Source organism: Dryobates pubescens, chromosome 1 (assembly GCF_014839835.1).
Source record: "Dryobates pubescens isolate bDryPub1 chromosome 1, bDryPub1.pri, whole genome shotgun sequence".
Classification (NCBI taxonomy): Eukaryota; Metazoa; Chordata; class Aves; order Piciformes; family Picidae; genus Dryobates; species Dryobates pubescens.
In genome coordinates, this window is record NC_071612.1 from 21,210,482 (window position 1) to 21,228,018 (window position 17,537).

Below are 17,537 nucleotides of genomic sequence, written 5' to 3' on the forward strand. Positions count from 1 at the left end.
GTTGGACGGGTCAGCATTAGGAACGGTGTTGTTTAACATCTTCGTCTGCAACAGGCCGGTGCTGGAGAGACCTCAGCGCCTAGCAAGGGGACCCATCGCCGGGCTCCACCCGGGGCTCTGCCCGCCCCGCCCCGCGCAGATGCGGCCGCTGCTGCCCGGCAGAACTCCGCGAGCCGTTGCTGCCCCCTGCCGCGCGGAACTCGAGCGCCCGGGCGGCGACGGGGGACGGGGCCGCGCTGCCAGTACGGTCGGAGGGGCCGGTAGCGGCGCCGCCGCGCCGCCAGGGGACGCTATGGCACCGGGCTGTGCGGGGGCGTGACGCGGCGGTGACGTCGGGGGCGTGGCCCCCAAGGGGGCGGGCCGGGCCGGGCCGTACCGAACCGGGCTGTTAGAGGTGTCGGTGTCGCCGCCGCCATGTACCGGGCTCTGTACAGCTTCCGTTCGGCCGAGCCCAACTCGCTGCCCTTCGCCGCTGGCGAGACGTTCCTGCTGTTGGAGCGCAGTAACCAGCACTGGTGGCTTGTCACCCGTGCCGGCTCCGGCGAGACGGGCTACGCGCCGGCCTCCTACCTCCAGCGGCTGCAGGTGGGCCGGGCGGCTGCGGGCTGGCGGACGGGCGGCTGTGCTGGCTGTGCTCGGCCGGGAGCTGGGCGGCCCGGCGCCGGGCAGCTCTTCCCTCCGCCCCTCCCCCGCGGGTGGCGTGCCGTGGGGCGGGCGGCGGGGCTGTGGGGCAGTTTGGGGCTCTCCTGCTGAGACCGGTCCCGGTCTGGCTTTGTGCTGGGACGGGTGGTGAAGGAGCAGTTGCGTGGTCCGGAGCGACTCAGCACGCTGCTTTGGGGGCACTCTGTACACACACACACACACACACACCCCAGTCCTGTATCTGGCACCTCTGGAAGAAGTGGGGGTCTATGGTTCTTGTGGATGTGGTTACCCACTGCAGGGGACTTTCAGCACACAGGAACCTTATGGGCATCATGTTCATTCCGCGGTGAGAATCGAGAGCTTAAAGGGAATCAGGAGACATCTTTTGTAGGGTGATGTGTTTGGAGAGCAAGGTCTAGGGAGCTGAGTTTTGTCCAGAGATGATGGGCTAAGTAAGGGTCTCTTGGGTGACGACTGACAGATTAGGAGCTAAGGGCCTAAAGGGCTGGTCTAGGTGATGACCTGGAGAGATAGTGATGTATGCTCCCTCCCAGAAGCATACGTAGCTACTAGATAACCCTGAAATCTCCTAACTAGCAGCCCTAGTTAGCATAAATAAGCAGTGCTTGTGTGTGTATCTCTGTGTCTGCTGTTCAGTCATGGGAGTTTCCATTTTTATGGCACCCCAGCACCAAGAGAGCAGTGAGGAGGATCACCTCCTCCTTCCATCAACACACCATGACATCCATGGCAGATCTGTACTGTCCCGGAGGATAGGAGAAGCCACAGCAGCTGCCTGTGGTGCTAGTAACTGGGGTCAGAGGAGGGAGGGTACTTCTGGCAGCTGCAGGTGTGAGCTCTGTGCCTGCATGGGTGTCATGGGGAGGGGGTTGCTTGTGGTTTGTGCATTGCAGGGCTTCTGAGGTGCAACATGGCTTCTGAAATTAAAACAGGCCTTCACATAAGGCTAATTCATGGAAGTTTTATACTTCTGGGTTTCAGGGCATAGCTGTGGAAACTGCGTGCCGAAAGCTCTTTGCATCAGTGAACAGGTAACTGCACACAAATGCATCTGAATGGCACAAATGGATCTTTTAATGTCTGGCTGAAAATGGTGACAAACCCCTTTACTTCAGTGTGCTGCTGAGGCTCCTTGAGATGCCATTGAATTTCTGATTAGCGGTAATTCAGCCTGTAAGTAAGCGTGGGTGTGTGCTTTGCAGAATTCTTCAGTGAGACAAGTGTTACCTGGGGAGTGTGTGTGTGTAAGGGCGGTGCCAGGTCTCTCTGCCAGCTGCTTGGATCAGGAGCTAGCCCACCTGTGAGGCTGGGACTCCTCAGCAGCTTGAACCTAATAGCCTGACAGGAGGGGACATCTTGTATATCAATAAGCCCTTAAGCTATTTACAGGAGCTATTTAGTTACCAAGTAAAGACCTTATTAAACTACTAGATTTTAAAACCCTTTGGTGGCATTGCTCCAGGCTGCTGCTCAAGAGTTTTCTCTCTGCAGTACCCTACTTCATTTGCTGGTGTGACATGACGTCTTCTCGCCGCTGTGGGTGCGGGAGCCTTCTGCCAGGCTGCCTTCTGGAGCAGTCTTCCTGTATCTCTCCACCTTGCTGTACTAGTTTCAAAATCTTCCAGGGAAAGCATTTCTTCGATGACTCTATGTTCATTTCTGAGGGTATATTTTGCTACAGCTTCCCAGGCTGCCTCCTGACAGTCTGCTGGCAACGCACTAATGTTTAAGCAGCATTGCTGGTAACTTCCTGAGCACTCTCCTCTAGTTCAGATGTAACTTGCACAAATGCCCTTGAGCCTTGTAGCAGGAAACAGAAGAACCTTCCTTGCATCCCCTCATCTTTTTTTGGCCACTAAGTTTCCGGCATCAGAACTTGCCTGAGGATGCATGAGGCAGCAGGAGCCAGTTTGCTCCTCTGCAGTTGCAGTAATGCTTTGTATCCCTGACTCTTTCTGCCATTGCGTCCTGCCAGCTCCAAATTGCTGATCTGGAGTCACAACCTTCTTTTATTCATGGGAGAAGGCATCTGCTCACTGAAAGCTTGCTTGAGACTGTTTGCTGAATGTCCAGGATGAGAGTGCAAACAATTTGTCACCCCGTTTTGATTTAATAAGGGCGTTGAAACTAATTGGTAACAGCCATTTGGGAAGCAATTAATGCTGCCTCAATCACAACAGAGAAAAACCACAGCTAATGATTAGTGTTAGTGTGCTTAGCAGGGAGACAGAGTGGCCAACAGGAGTCACCATTGTAAAAGTAAGCCTTCGACTTTGCTAGTGCAGTCAGGTTCCAGGTGAGCAGTAGGTTGCACAACAGTTGCAAATCTGAAAGCTCCTCGCAGCAGGCTGCTGAGAATATGCTCACAGGAGAGGCTTGGGCTGCTGTTCCTGCTCTGCTATTAGGAGCAATAGGTTTCTTCCCAGCCTCTCTTGGTTTTCAGGTTCTTTTACTCAGCTTTCGTAGATATTGGAAATTCATGCCTTGGCCTCTCTAGGAGGGAAGGAAAAAAAATCCTGTTTATCATTTAAAGCTTATTCTTGGCTAGTGTCTTCTCGCTGCAAATGCAGCAGAATTTTGTACTGAAATCCTTGTGACTCAATGTTGCTATTAAAAGAGGGTTAGTTGTAGGGGGTGGAAAAAAACCACAACAGACTCTTCTAAGAAGCAAGCTAGGGCCAAGCCAGGGCACAGAGGTGCAGTTAATTTGGGTCAATTAGAAATACCCAACTTCATCTCACTTCCCTGCTAATCTTACTCTTCTGTAGTTCTCCTTTAGATGTGTTGTGGGCTTTTAAGAGTCAGGTCAGGTTGAGTGCCGTTCTGGGTATACAGAGGCCATCAAGCAGTAACCTGGGGGGATTGAGCCCCATGCTGCTGAAGGGGGGCAGGTTTTGAGCTGCTTGCCAAAACGCTGGCCTTGCAGGCAGCTGGACCCCAGCTCTGCACACCCATGGCAGAGATCCGAGCCGTGGCGCTGGCAGGCACGGCGGTACGGAGCAAAGCCGTAATGAGCTGGGAGCCTGACTGATGCTGCTGCCAAGGCAAGTGAAAACGTGTGCCCAGCGCTGCGCCAGCCACTAGCAGCACGTAGGATAATTGCCTCCAGCTATTGGTGGAGCAAGAGACAAATGCTCATATCTAATGCCAGGCAAATACTGCTGCAGTGAAGCTGTCGGCACGAGTGCTGTGGCTTCTGATGGAATGGAAAGCTGCCCATCGGCCTGAGGTTGGGCTTTTGGCTCTGGCTGTGTGCTGATGCTTAAGCGATGTGGCAGAAAAATGCAGAGGTTAAGTTGGAGCTTAGGGTGTCCTCTGAAGTCACAGTTGCTGCAGAAGGCAGGCCTTTTAAAGCTTTGTGTGGAGCAGTAAAAGGTTCCGTTTAGAAAACTTCCTTAAGTTCAGCTGGCATCAGGAAGAGACTAATACGAAGTCTAGTAAACAATAAGGTTCTCTCCTTTGGGTGGAATAGCCTGTAGGTTGCTGTTGTGGTGAGGAGACATGTAATTTCATAACAGGAGCCTGGAGATAGCCTTGGCTGAAGGCTTCAGGCTGTACCAAAGCAACACAAGGAGTGCGAAGTGAACTGTTGTCCTTGAGGATGCTGAGCTGGGGATGACACTTGGCCTTCTAGGAAGGCTTGTCTGCTCTGCTCCCCACAGGGCACAGGCCAGTTCCAGTGGTCTGCTGCTGGTAATGGGACCCACATATGGGAGCAGCAGTTTGCTTCTGCTCTTGCCTTCACCAGGCACCAGGACTGGTCTTGCCTCATTTCTTCTCTGCGCGGATCCAGGCTGTATTCCCCATCAGTTCAAGTGTTACTATTGCACACCAAGGAGGGGAATAGCAGCAATAAAATGCTGTATTGCCAAATGTCAGGGGTGCAAAAAGAAATGCTAACTTGCATTTCCTGGTGAAGTGGAAATGGTTTAGTGTGTTGGCCATTGCAAGTTAGCTGCTTGGCTCTATTTAGCTGTTAGGAAGTAACTTTGAAATTCCTATTAATAGCCCTTTCAAAATTACTTAAAATGTAGTTGGAGTAACTGAAAAATCTTGTGCAATGTGGGTTTAGATTCTCTGCTCAGCTGAGGCCTTCTCTGGTTGGTCTTGCTTTCATGTTGTACCTCTGGAGGAGTAAGAAGGGGGCTGTCTGGGTGTAAAGGTGTTTATGCTGATGGCCAAGAAGCTTTGGACCGCTTGCTGAGAAAATGGACTCAGCTGAGAGTATAACAAGCATTTTGAGTATGCCTTGGATTGCTGTTTGCCATATCTACAAGAATAAACAAGAATGTCTACACAAATAAGCAGGCATGTGATAAAAATAAAAGACTGCTTTGTGCAACCTAGCAACAACAAATTCTTCAGCATGATCAAATGCACAGAGCCAGGGTACAGGTAGTGTTCTGGTAGTTGCCAGAATTGTTTAACCTCCCAGGCTGCAAAGAGAAGAGAGGTTTCTGTGAAGGAGTGACTTTTGAGCTCTGTTTGCAGGAAACTCCCTTGTCCTGGTTCATGTTGTAACTTTGATAAGGGTTCAGGATTGGAGCATCTTGTGCAGCGTGGGAGCTGCCTTTCCTTGCAGTCTGGGGCATGCCAGGGCTCAAAGCATGTGTCTGACAGCTCTTTGAGCCCAATCCCACATCCTACACCTGGCCCCATGCTCCAGCCCCCTCCCACCCCCCCCAGCACTGCCTCTGCTCTTATTGGCCTTGTTCTCAAAAATTCAGTTCAGTGTCTTGCTGGAAAGCTCTTTGTTTCCAATCTGGTTGCTTTTCTGCCTGGATGGCAAATGCATTGGTTTAGTGATGGAGCAGCACATGCCAGCGTAGGGCTGCTGGGGAAGCAGTGAGCTGTGCTAGCTCAGGTGCTGTCAAACCTTTCACACTAGCATGGAGATGATGATGGTTGTGGAGCATGGAGTTGGTTGTATGGTATCAATCAAATGGTTAGGTCACAGAAACATTCAGGATCTTCTGATAGCAAGCCCCCAGTCACTGGAAACTGAGCTTTGGCAACTGTGCTTTGCTGCCAGCGTTTCTCCCTCCATCTACACAAAATAGAGCTGCCAAACAGAGAGGGACCTGGGGGTGCTGATCGACAGCTGCCTAAACATGAGCCAGCAGTGTGCCCAGGTGGCCAAGAAGGCCAATGGCATCCTGGCCTGTATCAAGAATAGTGTGACCAGCAGGAGCAGGGAAGTCATTGTACCCCTGTACTCTGCACTGGTTAGGCCACACCTTGAGTACTGTGTCCAGTTTGGGGCCCCTCAGTTTAGGAAGGACATTGAGACACTTGAACGTGTCCAGAGAAGGGCAACGAGGCTGGGGAGAGGCCTTGAGCACAAGCCCTATGAGGAGAGGCTGAGGGAGCTGGGGTTGCTTAGCCTGGAGAAGAGGAGGCTCAGGGGAGACCTCATTGCTGTCTACAAATACCTGAAGGGTGGTTATAGCCAGGTGGGGCTTGGTCTCTTCTTCCATGCAACCAGCATCAGAACAAGAGGACACAGTCTCAGGCTGTGCCAGGGGAAGTTTAGGCTCAAGGTGAGGAGAAAGTTCTTCAGAGAGTTGCTAGCTACAGGAATGTGCTGCCCAGGGAGGTAGTGGAGTCACCGTCCCTGGAGGTGTTCAAGAGGGGATTGGATGTGGCACTTGGTGCCATGGTCTAGTCATGGGGTCTGTGGTGACAGGTTGGACTTGATGATCTTTGAGGTCTCTTCCAACCTTGGTGGTTCTGTGATACTGTGAAAATCCAGCTTAAAACTCAGTCCTGCAGATCTCTGGCAGAGTTCTTGTTGCTTCTGAACAGAGGGTGATGATCATGCAGGCTGCTGCATGGACCATCTCCTGCACTGAAGCATGCATGGTTACTTGTCCTCTGCTGCAGATTTGATGGGGCTTTCAATGAGCAGGAGAGCTTAATCGCAGTACTCGCACAGATCCTGAGTAAGCGCTGAGGCTAAAAATAAAGGCTTATTTTGGAGAATAAGCAGCTGGTAGCACTTTGCAAGCTGAAGCTGCGTTTCTTGACACGTGCAGGAATCTGAAAGAATGAGACATTTTTCTCTGGGTGTCACAGTAACAGATTCAATCATGTCAGAGCTGCTGATGCCTGGAGATGGAGTTTTATTCTTGAGGCTCAATGACACAGCCAAGAGAATTGTAACAATCTCTAATTACTGTAGCTACAGACTTGACACTTGAGCCAGAAGTTCTCAGTCTTTCACAGTTCAGAATTATTAAAGTAGAAATGCACTAATGATCTTTAGCCTCTGTTTTTGCTCACCTGTGAAGATGTGTTCTTTTCCCTTTTACTCTGATTAAAAATAATTAGGCTTCCTGATACCAGGTGAGATTTGCCTCTGTGACCTGGATGCCCACGTATGAGCGGTAATGGGCAGCCTGGGCCCAGGGGGTTCACTTTGGGTTGGAAATGTTAAGCCTGTTTCAGGGCTGAACACCACAAAGCCTGTCTTAGCCAGAAGTGATCAAGCAGTAGAGAGATGCCTGAGAGCCCATGTCTGGTCTTGAGTGATGTGGCTGCAGTTCAGACAGACCTTTTCCAGACTTCTCACATCAGTTTCCACTGCCGTAACCCACAAGCGTATAAACACAGAATCACCGAATCTCCAAGGTTGGAAGAGACCTCAAGGATCATCAAGTCCAACCTGTCACCACAGACTTCATGACTAAACCATGGCACCAAATGGCACGTCCAATCCCCTCTTGAACACCTCCAGGGATGGTGACTCCACTACCTCCCTGGGCAGCACATTCCTATAGCTAGCAACTCTCTGAAGAACTTACTCCTCACCTCAAGCCTAAACTTCCCCTGGCACAGCCTGAGACTGTGTCCTCTTGTTCTGATGCTTGTTGCCTGGGAGAAGAGACCAAGCCCCACCTGGCTATAACCACCCTTCAGGTATTTGTAGACAGCAATGAGGTCTCCCCTGAGCCTCCTCTTCTCCAGGCTAAGCAACCCCAGCTCCCTCAGCCTCTCCTCATAGGGCTTGTGCTCAAGGCCTCTCCCCAGCCTTGTTGCCCTTCTCTGGACACGCCTTGGAGGAAGGGCAATGTGAGGGGCCCAGACTGGAATGTATCACAGTATAACTAAGGTTGGAAGAGACCCCAAGGATCATCAAATCCAACCTGAAACTGCTGCCTGACAGGAGAGGCACTTGCTTGGGACTGATAGACACAGTCTTATTTCCAACTTCTCTACAAGTTTGTAGTATTTACCAGGTCGTTTGCACTTCTGCTTTCTAGAGCTGGTCTTGCTGTGAACATTTCACTGCGGTGCACAAGTGAACACCAGCTGGTATCTTGCAACTGTAATGATCAGATTTGTGACTTTTTTTTTTCCTTTCTTCCTGCTGTACGGTTTTTGAATGCTTTCATCAGAAGATGGCTTGACTTCCTTCCCTGTTTTACATCTGGAAGATGATCAAATTCTCATTGCAAAGGGAAGAACCACCAGTTTGGATCTAGGAGTCTGAACAGTTTCTGAACTGTTAAAAATGGCTGGTGAGGTGCTGATGCTGGAGAACTTCAAATGCAGATTGCTCTTGGCCCCCTTGCAGGAAAAAGCCTTCAGCGTATTTACTGAGCAAGGTGCTTCTGTCATAAGCATGCAGGAATCTGGAATCTTTTCAAACCTGCCACCAGCTCGCTATGGGACTCCATGCAAGTGGCTTTCTTTGCCAGACCTTGTTCCACTGCCTGTAAATGAAAATATGGGTGAGAGGCCCCATGGGAGAGTCGTGGCTCAGCTGAATTTCTCATTAACATTGAAAAATTTAATTGATATAATCTTAAACTAAGCAACACTGCTGTCAGCCTGTGGGAAAGTAAGTTGCTGACTGCCCAGCAGTGTAGGTACAAGATAATAGAGCTCTAAGATAAGAGTGCTAACATCAAGTCAAGCTAGTTGATGTGCTGCACAGCAGGTCTGCTGAAAGGTGTCCTACCTTCAGCCATCACTGTCTTCTGATCCTTCAGAAGATCAGTCTTATGCTATCCTCACTTTGAACAGGGCACCAACAGCTTGGCCTAGACTGATCTTTCTGAGCTGAAGGGGACTGGCAGTTGTCTTTGAATGTGCAGTTTGAATGTCTCTGGGCTTGCCAAGCTGCACCTGCTCTGTGCTTGTGTTTGTACATCTCTCCTCACCATCCCACTCTAGTGTTTCCCACCAGGGTTTCCAGCAACCCATCAAATGAACTGGTAGGAGAAGGAGGGATTTGTACAGACAACAATAAATGAGAAACTTCATGGAAACTGATTTTGTTTGCTTGGTTTTTGTTTTAGTGTGATTGTTGCTCTGTATGAGGTACAGAGGAAGCAAGACACTGGACAGCAGGGATTGAGTCAGTCATCAGCAAATTTGCAGATGACACCAAGTCAGGAGCAGATGTTAGTTAGAGGGTGGAAGGGCTCTGCAGAGGGACCTTGACCGACTGGACAGATGGGCAGAGTCCAATGGGATGGCATTTAACAAGTCCAAGTGCCGGGTGCTGCACTTTGGCCACAACAACCCCATGCAGAGCTACAGGCTGGGGTCAGAGTGGCTGGAGAGCTGCCAAACAGAGAGGGACCTGGGGGTGCTGATTGACAGCTGCCTAAACATGAGCCAGCAGTGTGCCCAGGTGGCCAAGAAGGCCAATGGCATCCTGGCCTGTATTAGGAATAGTGTGGCCAGCAGGAGCAGGGAAGTCATTGTGCCCCTGGACTCTGCATTGGTTAGGCTGCACCTTGAGTCCTGTGTCCAGTTCTGGGCCCCTCAGTTTAAGAAGGACATCGAGACACTTGAACGTGTCCAGAGAAGGGCAACAAGGCTGGTGAGAGGCCTTGAGCACAGCCCTGTGAGGGAGCCCTGAGGGAGCTGGGGTTGCTTAGCCTAGAGAGGAGGATGCTCAGGGGAGACCTTATTGCTCTCTACGACTACCTGAAGGGTGGTTGTAGCCAGGTGGGGGTTGGTCTCTTCTCCCAGGCAACCAGCACTAGAACAAGAGGACACAGTCTCAAGCTGCGCCAGGGGAAGTTTAGGCTCAAGGTGAGGAGAAAGTTCTTCACAGAGAGAGTTGTTAGGCATTGGAATGTGCTGCCCAGGGAGGTGGTGGAGTCACCATCCCTGGAGGTGTTCAAGAGGGGATTGGACGTGGCACTTGGTGCCATGGTTTAGTCATGAGGTCTGTGGTGACAGGTTGGACTTGATGATCTTTGAGGTCTCTTCCAACCTTGGTGATACTGTGTGAATTTGTGTTTCTTGTCCTTGGAGAAAAATGTTCCTGTGTTAGTGATGATGGGAAAATAATGTGATGAGTCCTCCTCATTGCAAGAGAAGAATAACCTGCATGCTCAGGGCAGCTTAGGAAAGGCTTTCACAAAAGCAGGTTATGTCACCATTGCTGGCTGACCTAAGAAGATACCTTGCAAGGTCTGGAGCATATTAATACCTATGGGGCAGGTCAAATCCCATGGTGTAAAATGGGTGTTTAGATCTGTCATTGGCTGAAACACTGGAAAGAGCTGAACCTGTCTGTTGAGGTTGTTGTTAGGAAAGCTCTGGTTCTGGAACAGAGGCAGCCTCCTCATTTTCTTCCCTTGTTTGTATAGCTCAGATGAACATAAAAACAAACAGAATTTTTAAGAGCATCCCAGCTTCACTCCCTCATGAAGAATTTAAACTGTGTCATTCCCAGCCAGGATTATGTATTCAGCATATGAGCTGTCAGTCTGGGCTCTGGAAAAAGGATTAATTCCAGAAGAGGCTTATGAGGAGGAATGTACAAGCAGCCATAGCATGCAGCTACAGCATTAGATAGTCTGCAAGAAAATTAGACTTTGCAGATGCTGACATCCTTTGTGGCCAGTGCTATAACCAAATTTTACAAGCCACAGGTCCTAGCAGAGCTGTGTGTGCAGAGATTTTTAAATCAAAAGGCATGTGCACTGCATTTCTTCCAGTGACAATAACCTTACACTGAGGCTTTCTTCCCAGCTATGGGAGTAACAATTGGCTCAATTTATTTCAATGAAGAAGTACTTTTGTATGTGGGCTTGTGAGGACTGGAAGCATTTGCTGTTGGGCCAGGAGATCGCCCCAGTTCACAGGCTCTCACAGACCTGCCCCAGTTTCTCATGTCTGATCTCTTTCTGATGTCATGATCCTGGTGCCTTGCTGAGGGAGCTGGGGCAGAGCTACCTGTGCTGCTTGCTGCCTGCACTGGATGGTGCTTGGGGGTGAGTGGTGGAGGCTGCTGTAGGGCCACTGGAGAGAGATGCTGGTCCATCTGAGCTGGCCATACGGTGGAGCTGACCATACAGTGCTCCGCCAGCTTGCTATTGCTTTTGCAGTGAGGTTGTGTGTGCAGATTGCTGTGCCAATGGGCTCTAACTTCTGATGAGGAAGGGGATCCCATTTCCAGAACTGGCCTGATAAGTGGAGATGACAAAGCTGTGTCACAAGGCCCAGGAGGAATAATGGAGCTCAGTGCTGAGGCTGCTCCCAAGTGTTCCTGCTAGTGGACCACAAGAAGTGGTTTGGTCCCTGTGCTGTGGCAGAGAGGAATGGATGGCAGCACTCTTGGAGGTTAGCAGTTTGTGCTTTTTCTATGAGTTGGAATCTGGAGCTGCAAAATACTTTTGGTATTTAGAGAAAAAAAATCTCATTTTAAGTTAGAGTCTATTTGGGTCCATGGGAAACTCTTTGTGTGGACCCTGGCTGCCCTTGTTGCCACTGGTCTTGAGCTCCAGCAGGAATTGTGGGGAGCCCTGGTCCTGCTTCTGGAGGAGCTTTCCCAGCCAGTGGCTCACAAAGCAAGTTTTGACCTTTACAGAAGGAACTTCTCAAGCCTACTATTTTTCAGATTTTGAGCACATGGCAAAACCTTGGGTTTTGAAGCTTGTCATGTGAGAGGTGGAGCAGAGAACACAGTTCATGACTGCATCTGTTTCTCTCTGCTCCATTTCATCCCCCATCACTTTTCTTGTGCAGAAAGGGTGACCATCATTCTGGGGCAAAGCTCTGTGGATGCTGACAGAGAAACAGAGTTGTTCCAAAGACAAGACCCATCACCCTGCAGCTGGAGTAGAGGATTAGCTTCATTTCAACTACTCTGTCCACACCCTGCAATGCGGAGCTGTTTGCTTCCCTTGCAAGGGAACAAAGCACCAATACTTGCCCCTTTTTAGCACAGGGCTTAAGCAAGAAGGAGAAGTAAAATTTTGGCAGTGTGGACTTCTTAGGTGTAAAGTTTATGGGTTTGTTTTTCATGGTTATTTGTTTGCCTGTTGAAGTTATTTAGAAGTTGTCACTCCCTTCTTCCTTCGGAGCTGCTTGCTTCTTGATTGCTGAGCTTTAAATGAAGTCTGTGGCCTTTCTCCTGTATGTCTGGTACAGCTAAAGAGGCGGCTTCACCCAGCTGGGAGCACCATGAGCCTATCCCTCCAGCTCTGACTGCCCTTCCTACTAGCAAGATGTGCTTTTTGGATAGATGCATTTCTTTGCTAGCATGCTAATGGGGTCCTATCTACACCACTTCATCCTTTTTTCTTTCTCAGGCTGGGGTGGTGTGCATGAAGGTGGTCTGCAAGATGTTGACTTTTGTGCCTGTAATCTGGAAGTGCCACCCTAGGCTGGTATTTTGGGTTGTTTAGCTGATCAAGAGGCTTAGTTTTTTAAAACCAATCCAGCTGTTGCACTAAGCATGCTAGATAATTCCAGGCTGTGGGTTGTTTCTTGCTAAATCACTGGTTCCAAGTTCAGATTAGATCTTTTCTGAGTAATAGCTATTAATTATTTCTTGGGGCTTTTTTTCTGCTGGTACAAGTGGAGACAGTGCCTTGTAGCATGGAAACCTGAGGGCAGGAACCAGCTCCAACCCTTCTGTTATATTGAATAAAAACAAAGGGATAAGGCAGAAGATGAGGCAAGAGCTGTAAAAATAGACACTCGCCCACAGGGAGGAGGGAATGGCCTGGAAGCTGGGATCATGTCTTCATGAAAGAATTCTGAACGCCTGTCTGTGGTGTTTCTGCCTGGGGTGATACCTCCACAGCTGCTAATGTCATTGGGGTGTTATCTTCCACCGTTCCTGCTGCCTGTCCTGGCTCCATTGTCCTTCATCTCACTGGCTGAGAGGCTGAGCTCAGCCCCTGAGTTGCATCCTCCTCCTCTGGAGGTGGGATTGAAACCTTGATGAACCACGCAGGTGGCTCGCGTGTGGAGGATGGAAATGGTGGTGGACAGGTTTTCCGGGTGAAGGACTCTCTGTCAGTTGAGTTCAGTGCAGTGTCTCTGTGCACTGATTGTTGCACTGAGAACTGTGGCAGCTCCTGGAAGAAGCAGATGGCTGCCCAAAGAGATCAAGTTGAAGCTCCCAACTGAGCAGACAAATGCAAACCTCTGTGAATTCTCAGTATGATGCGGTGAAAATTCATCTTTGGGTAAACTTGGTGAATTCTGTGGTTTGCCAGGGTGCTTGAAGTTGTTCTTTTTCCCTTTCCTCCTGAGGAAGGGATGTGTGGTTGCAGGGGGAGTGTCAGGGTTTGAACATAGAGTGTGGTGTGCATGAATCATAAATTGCTGAGCAAAAAACTTCTAACAAACGCACTGTTGGCAATGGTTGGTCTCTTGTGACTCCTCAGATGTGGAGGAGCACCCAAAGCTCTTGTAGCTGGGCCATAGGGAGTTATGAGTACTAAAGAATGATCAGCCTTGACCTTGAGATCTGGGGAGCAGGGCAGGGGTGAGAGGCAGGGGTTATGCAAACCATACAGTTTCAGAGTTACTATAGCCCCTTCCTTGCTGTCTGGCAGCTTCCTCCACCTTGTCTGCCCTGTGGTGACTTTATATACCAGAGGAGTCCTACTGTGGCCACCAGCTGGGTGAAGTGCAGGTGAGCTGTCCCCTTCCCTGGGGGATTTGTCCCACTGGAAATGGTCTGCAAAGATTTTCAGAAGTACAACCGTTCACTCTCGCTGATGCTGCCGAGCGAGGTGGATGCTGACACGGGTGAATGTGGCGTGTGAAGAGGTAGGTGCAAGAAATTGACACTGCGGTAAGACACAAGTTGAGTGAAAGTTTTGTGCATGAGAAGTGAACAGTCCAATAAATGCAGCTTTTTGTGCTCACTGCCTCAGGAAGTGAGGGCAAACAGGATTATGGCTGTTCTGCTGTCTGTAGCACAATGTCCTGAGAGGATATTCCCCTCCTGTTCCCATTTCTTTGTGTTTTCTGGGAAGCCTGTGCCACTTCAAGCTGTGAAAGGAGATGGGATTATAACTTGCAGCCAGAGCAGTAGGCTTTTTTCCACCTGCAGATAGTGTGGGGCACTAATGAATTGCTTTTCTTCCTTGACCCACCTCTTACTTCCTTAAGGGTGAAATGTCAGCAAATCCACTTGAACCCCTTAATCTTTTCTTCAGGTAAACAAACCCAAGAATTTGTTCTTGAACCGAATCTGGTGACAACAGCAAGTCAGCCTCCATCCTCTGCTAAAACATAGCTAAACTTGCAGTTCTCAAGGTACTTTTGTAGGTCAATGGAAACTGTCAGTCTCTCTAAGTTTTGCAACACAGAAAAATCATGTGCTGTCCATTCCCACTGTCTGCCAGTCAAAAAGCACCTTGGGAGGCTGCAGGGTCTCCAGTTGCAACACACTGCTATAGATCTCAGTCATATCTTTGTTTATTTTGGGCCATCAGCTTTATCATTGTCCCCACAAGCTCGATTGCATTGACTTCCCAGATTTGGTGAGTGTCTGGGTGCTGATTGCTTCAGCAGAAACATCCACTTTACCAGAAATAAATGTGCTTGCAGGAGCAGCTCTCAGCTAACAAGCACATTGGTATACTTGGGTATTTTATCTATGGCCAATTTGCATGATCTACCTCTTGACAGTGCAGCCTGTGTGGAATATTTCAGCCCCTTTGATACGATACCCCCTCCCTTGCTGCCCTGCACCTGCACCCTCAACAGATTTCAAATGTCTTTGCTATAATTAGCTGGCACACCTAACTACTTGTAACTTCTGTGTATAGCAGTAATAAGCCAAAAGCCTGAATGGCTTCCTCTGTTCCTAGTGCTATTCTGAATGTATGGAAATACATAGCTACCAAAACCCATGGCAGGGAGCCAGGCAGATGCCTGCTTGCTTTCTGGAGGAGGTGTTCCTTCTTGCCTTAGCTTTACAATAGACCACCTGAGAGAAAATGAGGAGTTGAGGGTTATTTTTTACTGGGAGTGCAGCAGTCAGACTTCTTTACATCCCTTAATGAGTGCTTTGTACTCAGGTTAGCCATAAAAGCTGCTGGGACTGTAAGGCTGTTTGGGTGGAAGTCTTGTTTGGAGTACTTACCCAGCACTGGGGAGCTGTCTTTCCTCTGCACTGGTGAGAGTTGGTCTGTACATACTGAAGGTGTTGGGGAGAAGCTGGTTGAGTATACTGTGGTTTCCTAGTGCTGATATTTCAAATGCCTGTGACCTGGGTGGAGTGGGCTGTGGGCAGTGTGGGAGCTTGTTGGTGAGGTCTGTACTATGGGAACATTGTATAGAAATGAACTTTTCAGGGGTGCTTGCTCTCTGGGGTCCCTGTCCTGAAACATCATTAGCAGGAGCAGTCTTCAAGGATCTTGGTCTACCTGATGTGCCTGGGAGCTGTGTGAAGGGGTGATGGCAAAAGGACTGTTCGTATGTGATTCCTCCACCTTGGCATGAGCTTTGCTCTGTGGGAATGTGGAGCTGTTCTCATTGAGCAGGGAGCACAAACCCAGTTGTTGTTACTCTGAAGCTGCTTGGAGCCATTCTGCTGCTGGTAATGAATGCAAAGGTTTTTCCATGAGGTGGTTTGGGTCATTTTATTTCAGAGCAGGTTGCAGATATGATCTGTTCATATCACTGTGATAAGCTGTGTTTCAGGTAGGATCGGCAAGTTATTTGAAGAAGAGAAATGCTTATTACAGAGAGAGGCACTGGGTTTTCTGTGTGAGCTAATGTGGTTTCTGATCCTGCCCTGCTGCCTTTCTTGTTTTGGAGTGTGTAGGGAGAGCTGCATTCCTTTACAGCAGAAGAGCAGTGCTTACTCTGCACACGGAGTCCAGGAGGACATAGGAAAATAATTGTCTAGCCAGACTGTTAACTGATCCTGCAGCAAGCAGGCTACCTTTGATCATTCTGACTGGAATCATTCTGGTTTGGAGACAATTTTGCAAGGCCACTCTCAGGTTTGGTCATGGTCATGCAGGGCAGGTTCTCAGCTTTGCAGGAAGGAGCACTGGCTGTGCTGGGCACGGCAGCTCTGATCTCCCTGCTGCTGAAAAGATCCTGGGGCTTTGTCTGGTTTACAGTTTTGTGCAATTTACATCTGTACAGGAATAAAACTAGCTGATGACTTCCCTGTGTTCCCCACCTGAGGATGGAAGCTCTTTTCCCTCATTAGTGGCTTTAATAAGGTCCATATATCTGTCCATATAGTGGATCCCAGAAAGCAGCACTTGTTCTCCATGTGGCAGACTTGAATCATTCATGCCCAAGCCAACAAGTTCTGTGCTCCCTAGGGTGGTGACCTGTCCACCCTTCTCACCCCATGTCCTTCATACCTGATTGGTGTTGTGTGCCTGTGCCCACTGCCTAGTCTGCTTTCCTGTGTCCACTGGAGTCAGGATTGCAGGTTGATTTTCTTTACCAGTCTCCCTTTTCCTGTTAAGCCAGTAAGAGGTACTTTACAATTTGTGAGTTGGATTGGGTCTGGGCAACGTGGTAAATATGCCCAAAGAGCACCATAGCTGCAATTTGCCACCTTCAGTCCCTTGCCAGAAGGTTGGTCACAGGAGAGGGAGGGTTTTGGAAGAAAAGCTGATAAATCATAAATTCCCTTGCAAGATGAATCACGAGTGATTGCCTCTTTCTCAAACATGTACCTGCATGCTGTTAGATCAGTGCCAGTCTGTGGCATGCAGGAGGAAAATCCCTTTTGGTCAACATGTGCATACATGTTGTCTTGCATCTGTCTTTGTGCATCAGTTGAATTGGCAGCTTAGTTGGTGCCTTTCCCTGCCTGACCCCTAGAGACTTTATTACTCAGTCCTTGCATTGTGGAAATGTACTCCAGGGTGGAGGTGAATGGCAGCAGAGTGAAGTCATTTGGATGTGGCAAAACTTCTAATTTCTTGGTCCTGCCCCTCATGTGACTATCACTTTTCCCAAATTTTACTACAATTTCTGCCATAGAACTTGGGTTTTTTTGGGAAAACCAGACCTCCCTTCTTGAATGCCAGAAGAGGAGCCAGAACTTGCAGAGTTTCCCAGACTCGTTTCTTCCTCTGTCCTTGCCTCTTGTCCTGGCCATGCTTGGCAAACCTGATGAACAATGAGGACTATTTCTGCAGCTGGGTCTGCAGCCCACATCCATATTTTTGCCAATTCAGTCTGTGACCGTTTGAGGCTGTGCCTTTAAGAACAAGCAGTGCTGAGACACTGGCTAAATGTTTTCGGTACTAGAACCAAAACATTCTGATATTCTAAACGAGTTTCATTGGTTGATAAACAAAAATTCAACTTTAGATTGTGAAGCAGTTGGAATTTTTTTTTTTTTTCCTCAGTTCAGTTTGGTTTGGGGAGTTGGGGAGTTTGGTGTTTCAGCCTGTTCTCCCTGCCTGCTTCTTCTGCAAACTGCTGGAGTTGGCCTTCAGATAAGCAAACACTAATCCTGCATGGGCCTTTGAAGCTTACTAACAACTCTTTTCCTTAGTAACTTGCCTTTCTCTCTCTCTAACCCCTTTTTGGGGAAAAAGGGAGGTAGGCGGGGAGAGAGGGGGTTCCAAGGAGGGGATCCCTCCCTCGGGGAGGGATTTTTGTTGTGTTATTTCTCTTTG

At 49.2% G+C, this 17,537-nt stretch overlaps 1 protein-coding gene across 1 annotated transcript in view; it reads left to right on the forward strand.

Moving 5' to 3' along the window:
• The first annotated feature begins 371 nt into the window (after nt 1-371).
• The window catches only part of NCKIPSD (NCK interacting protein with SH3 domain), a 58,762-nt gene continuing 41,596 nt past the window's right edge, over nt 372-17,537 (forward strand). The window contains exon 1 of the mRNA XM_054162582.1: nt 372-585. Within this exon, the coding sequence (XP_054018557.1) occupies nt 415-585 (171 nt within the window). The 5' untranslated portion in view covers nt 372-414. The remainder of the gene's footprint in view (nt 586-17,537) is intronic.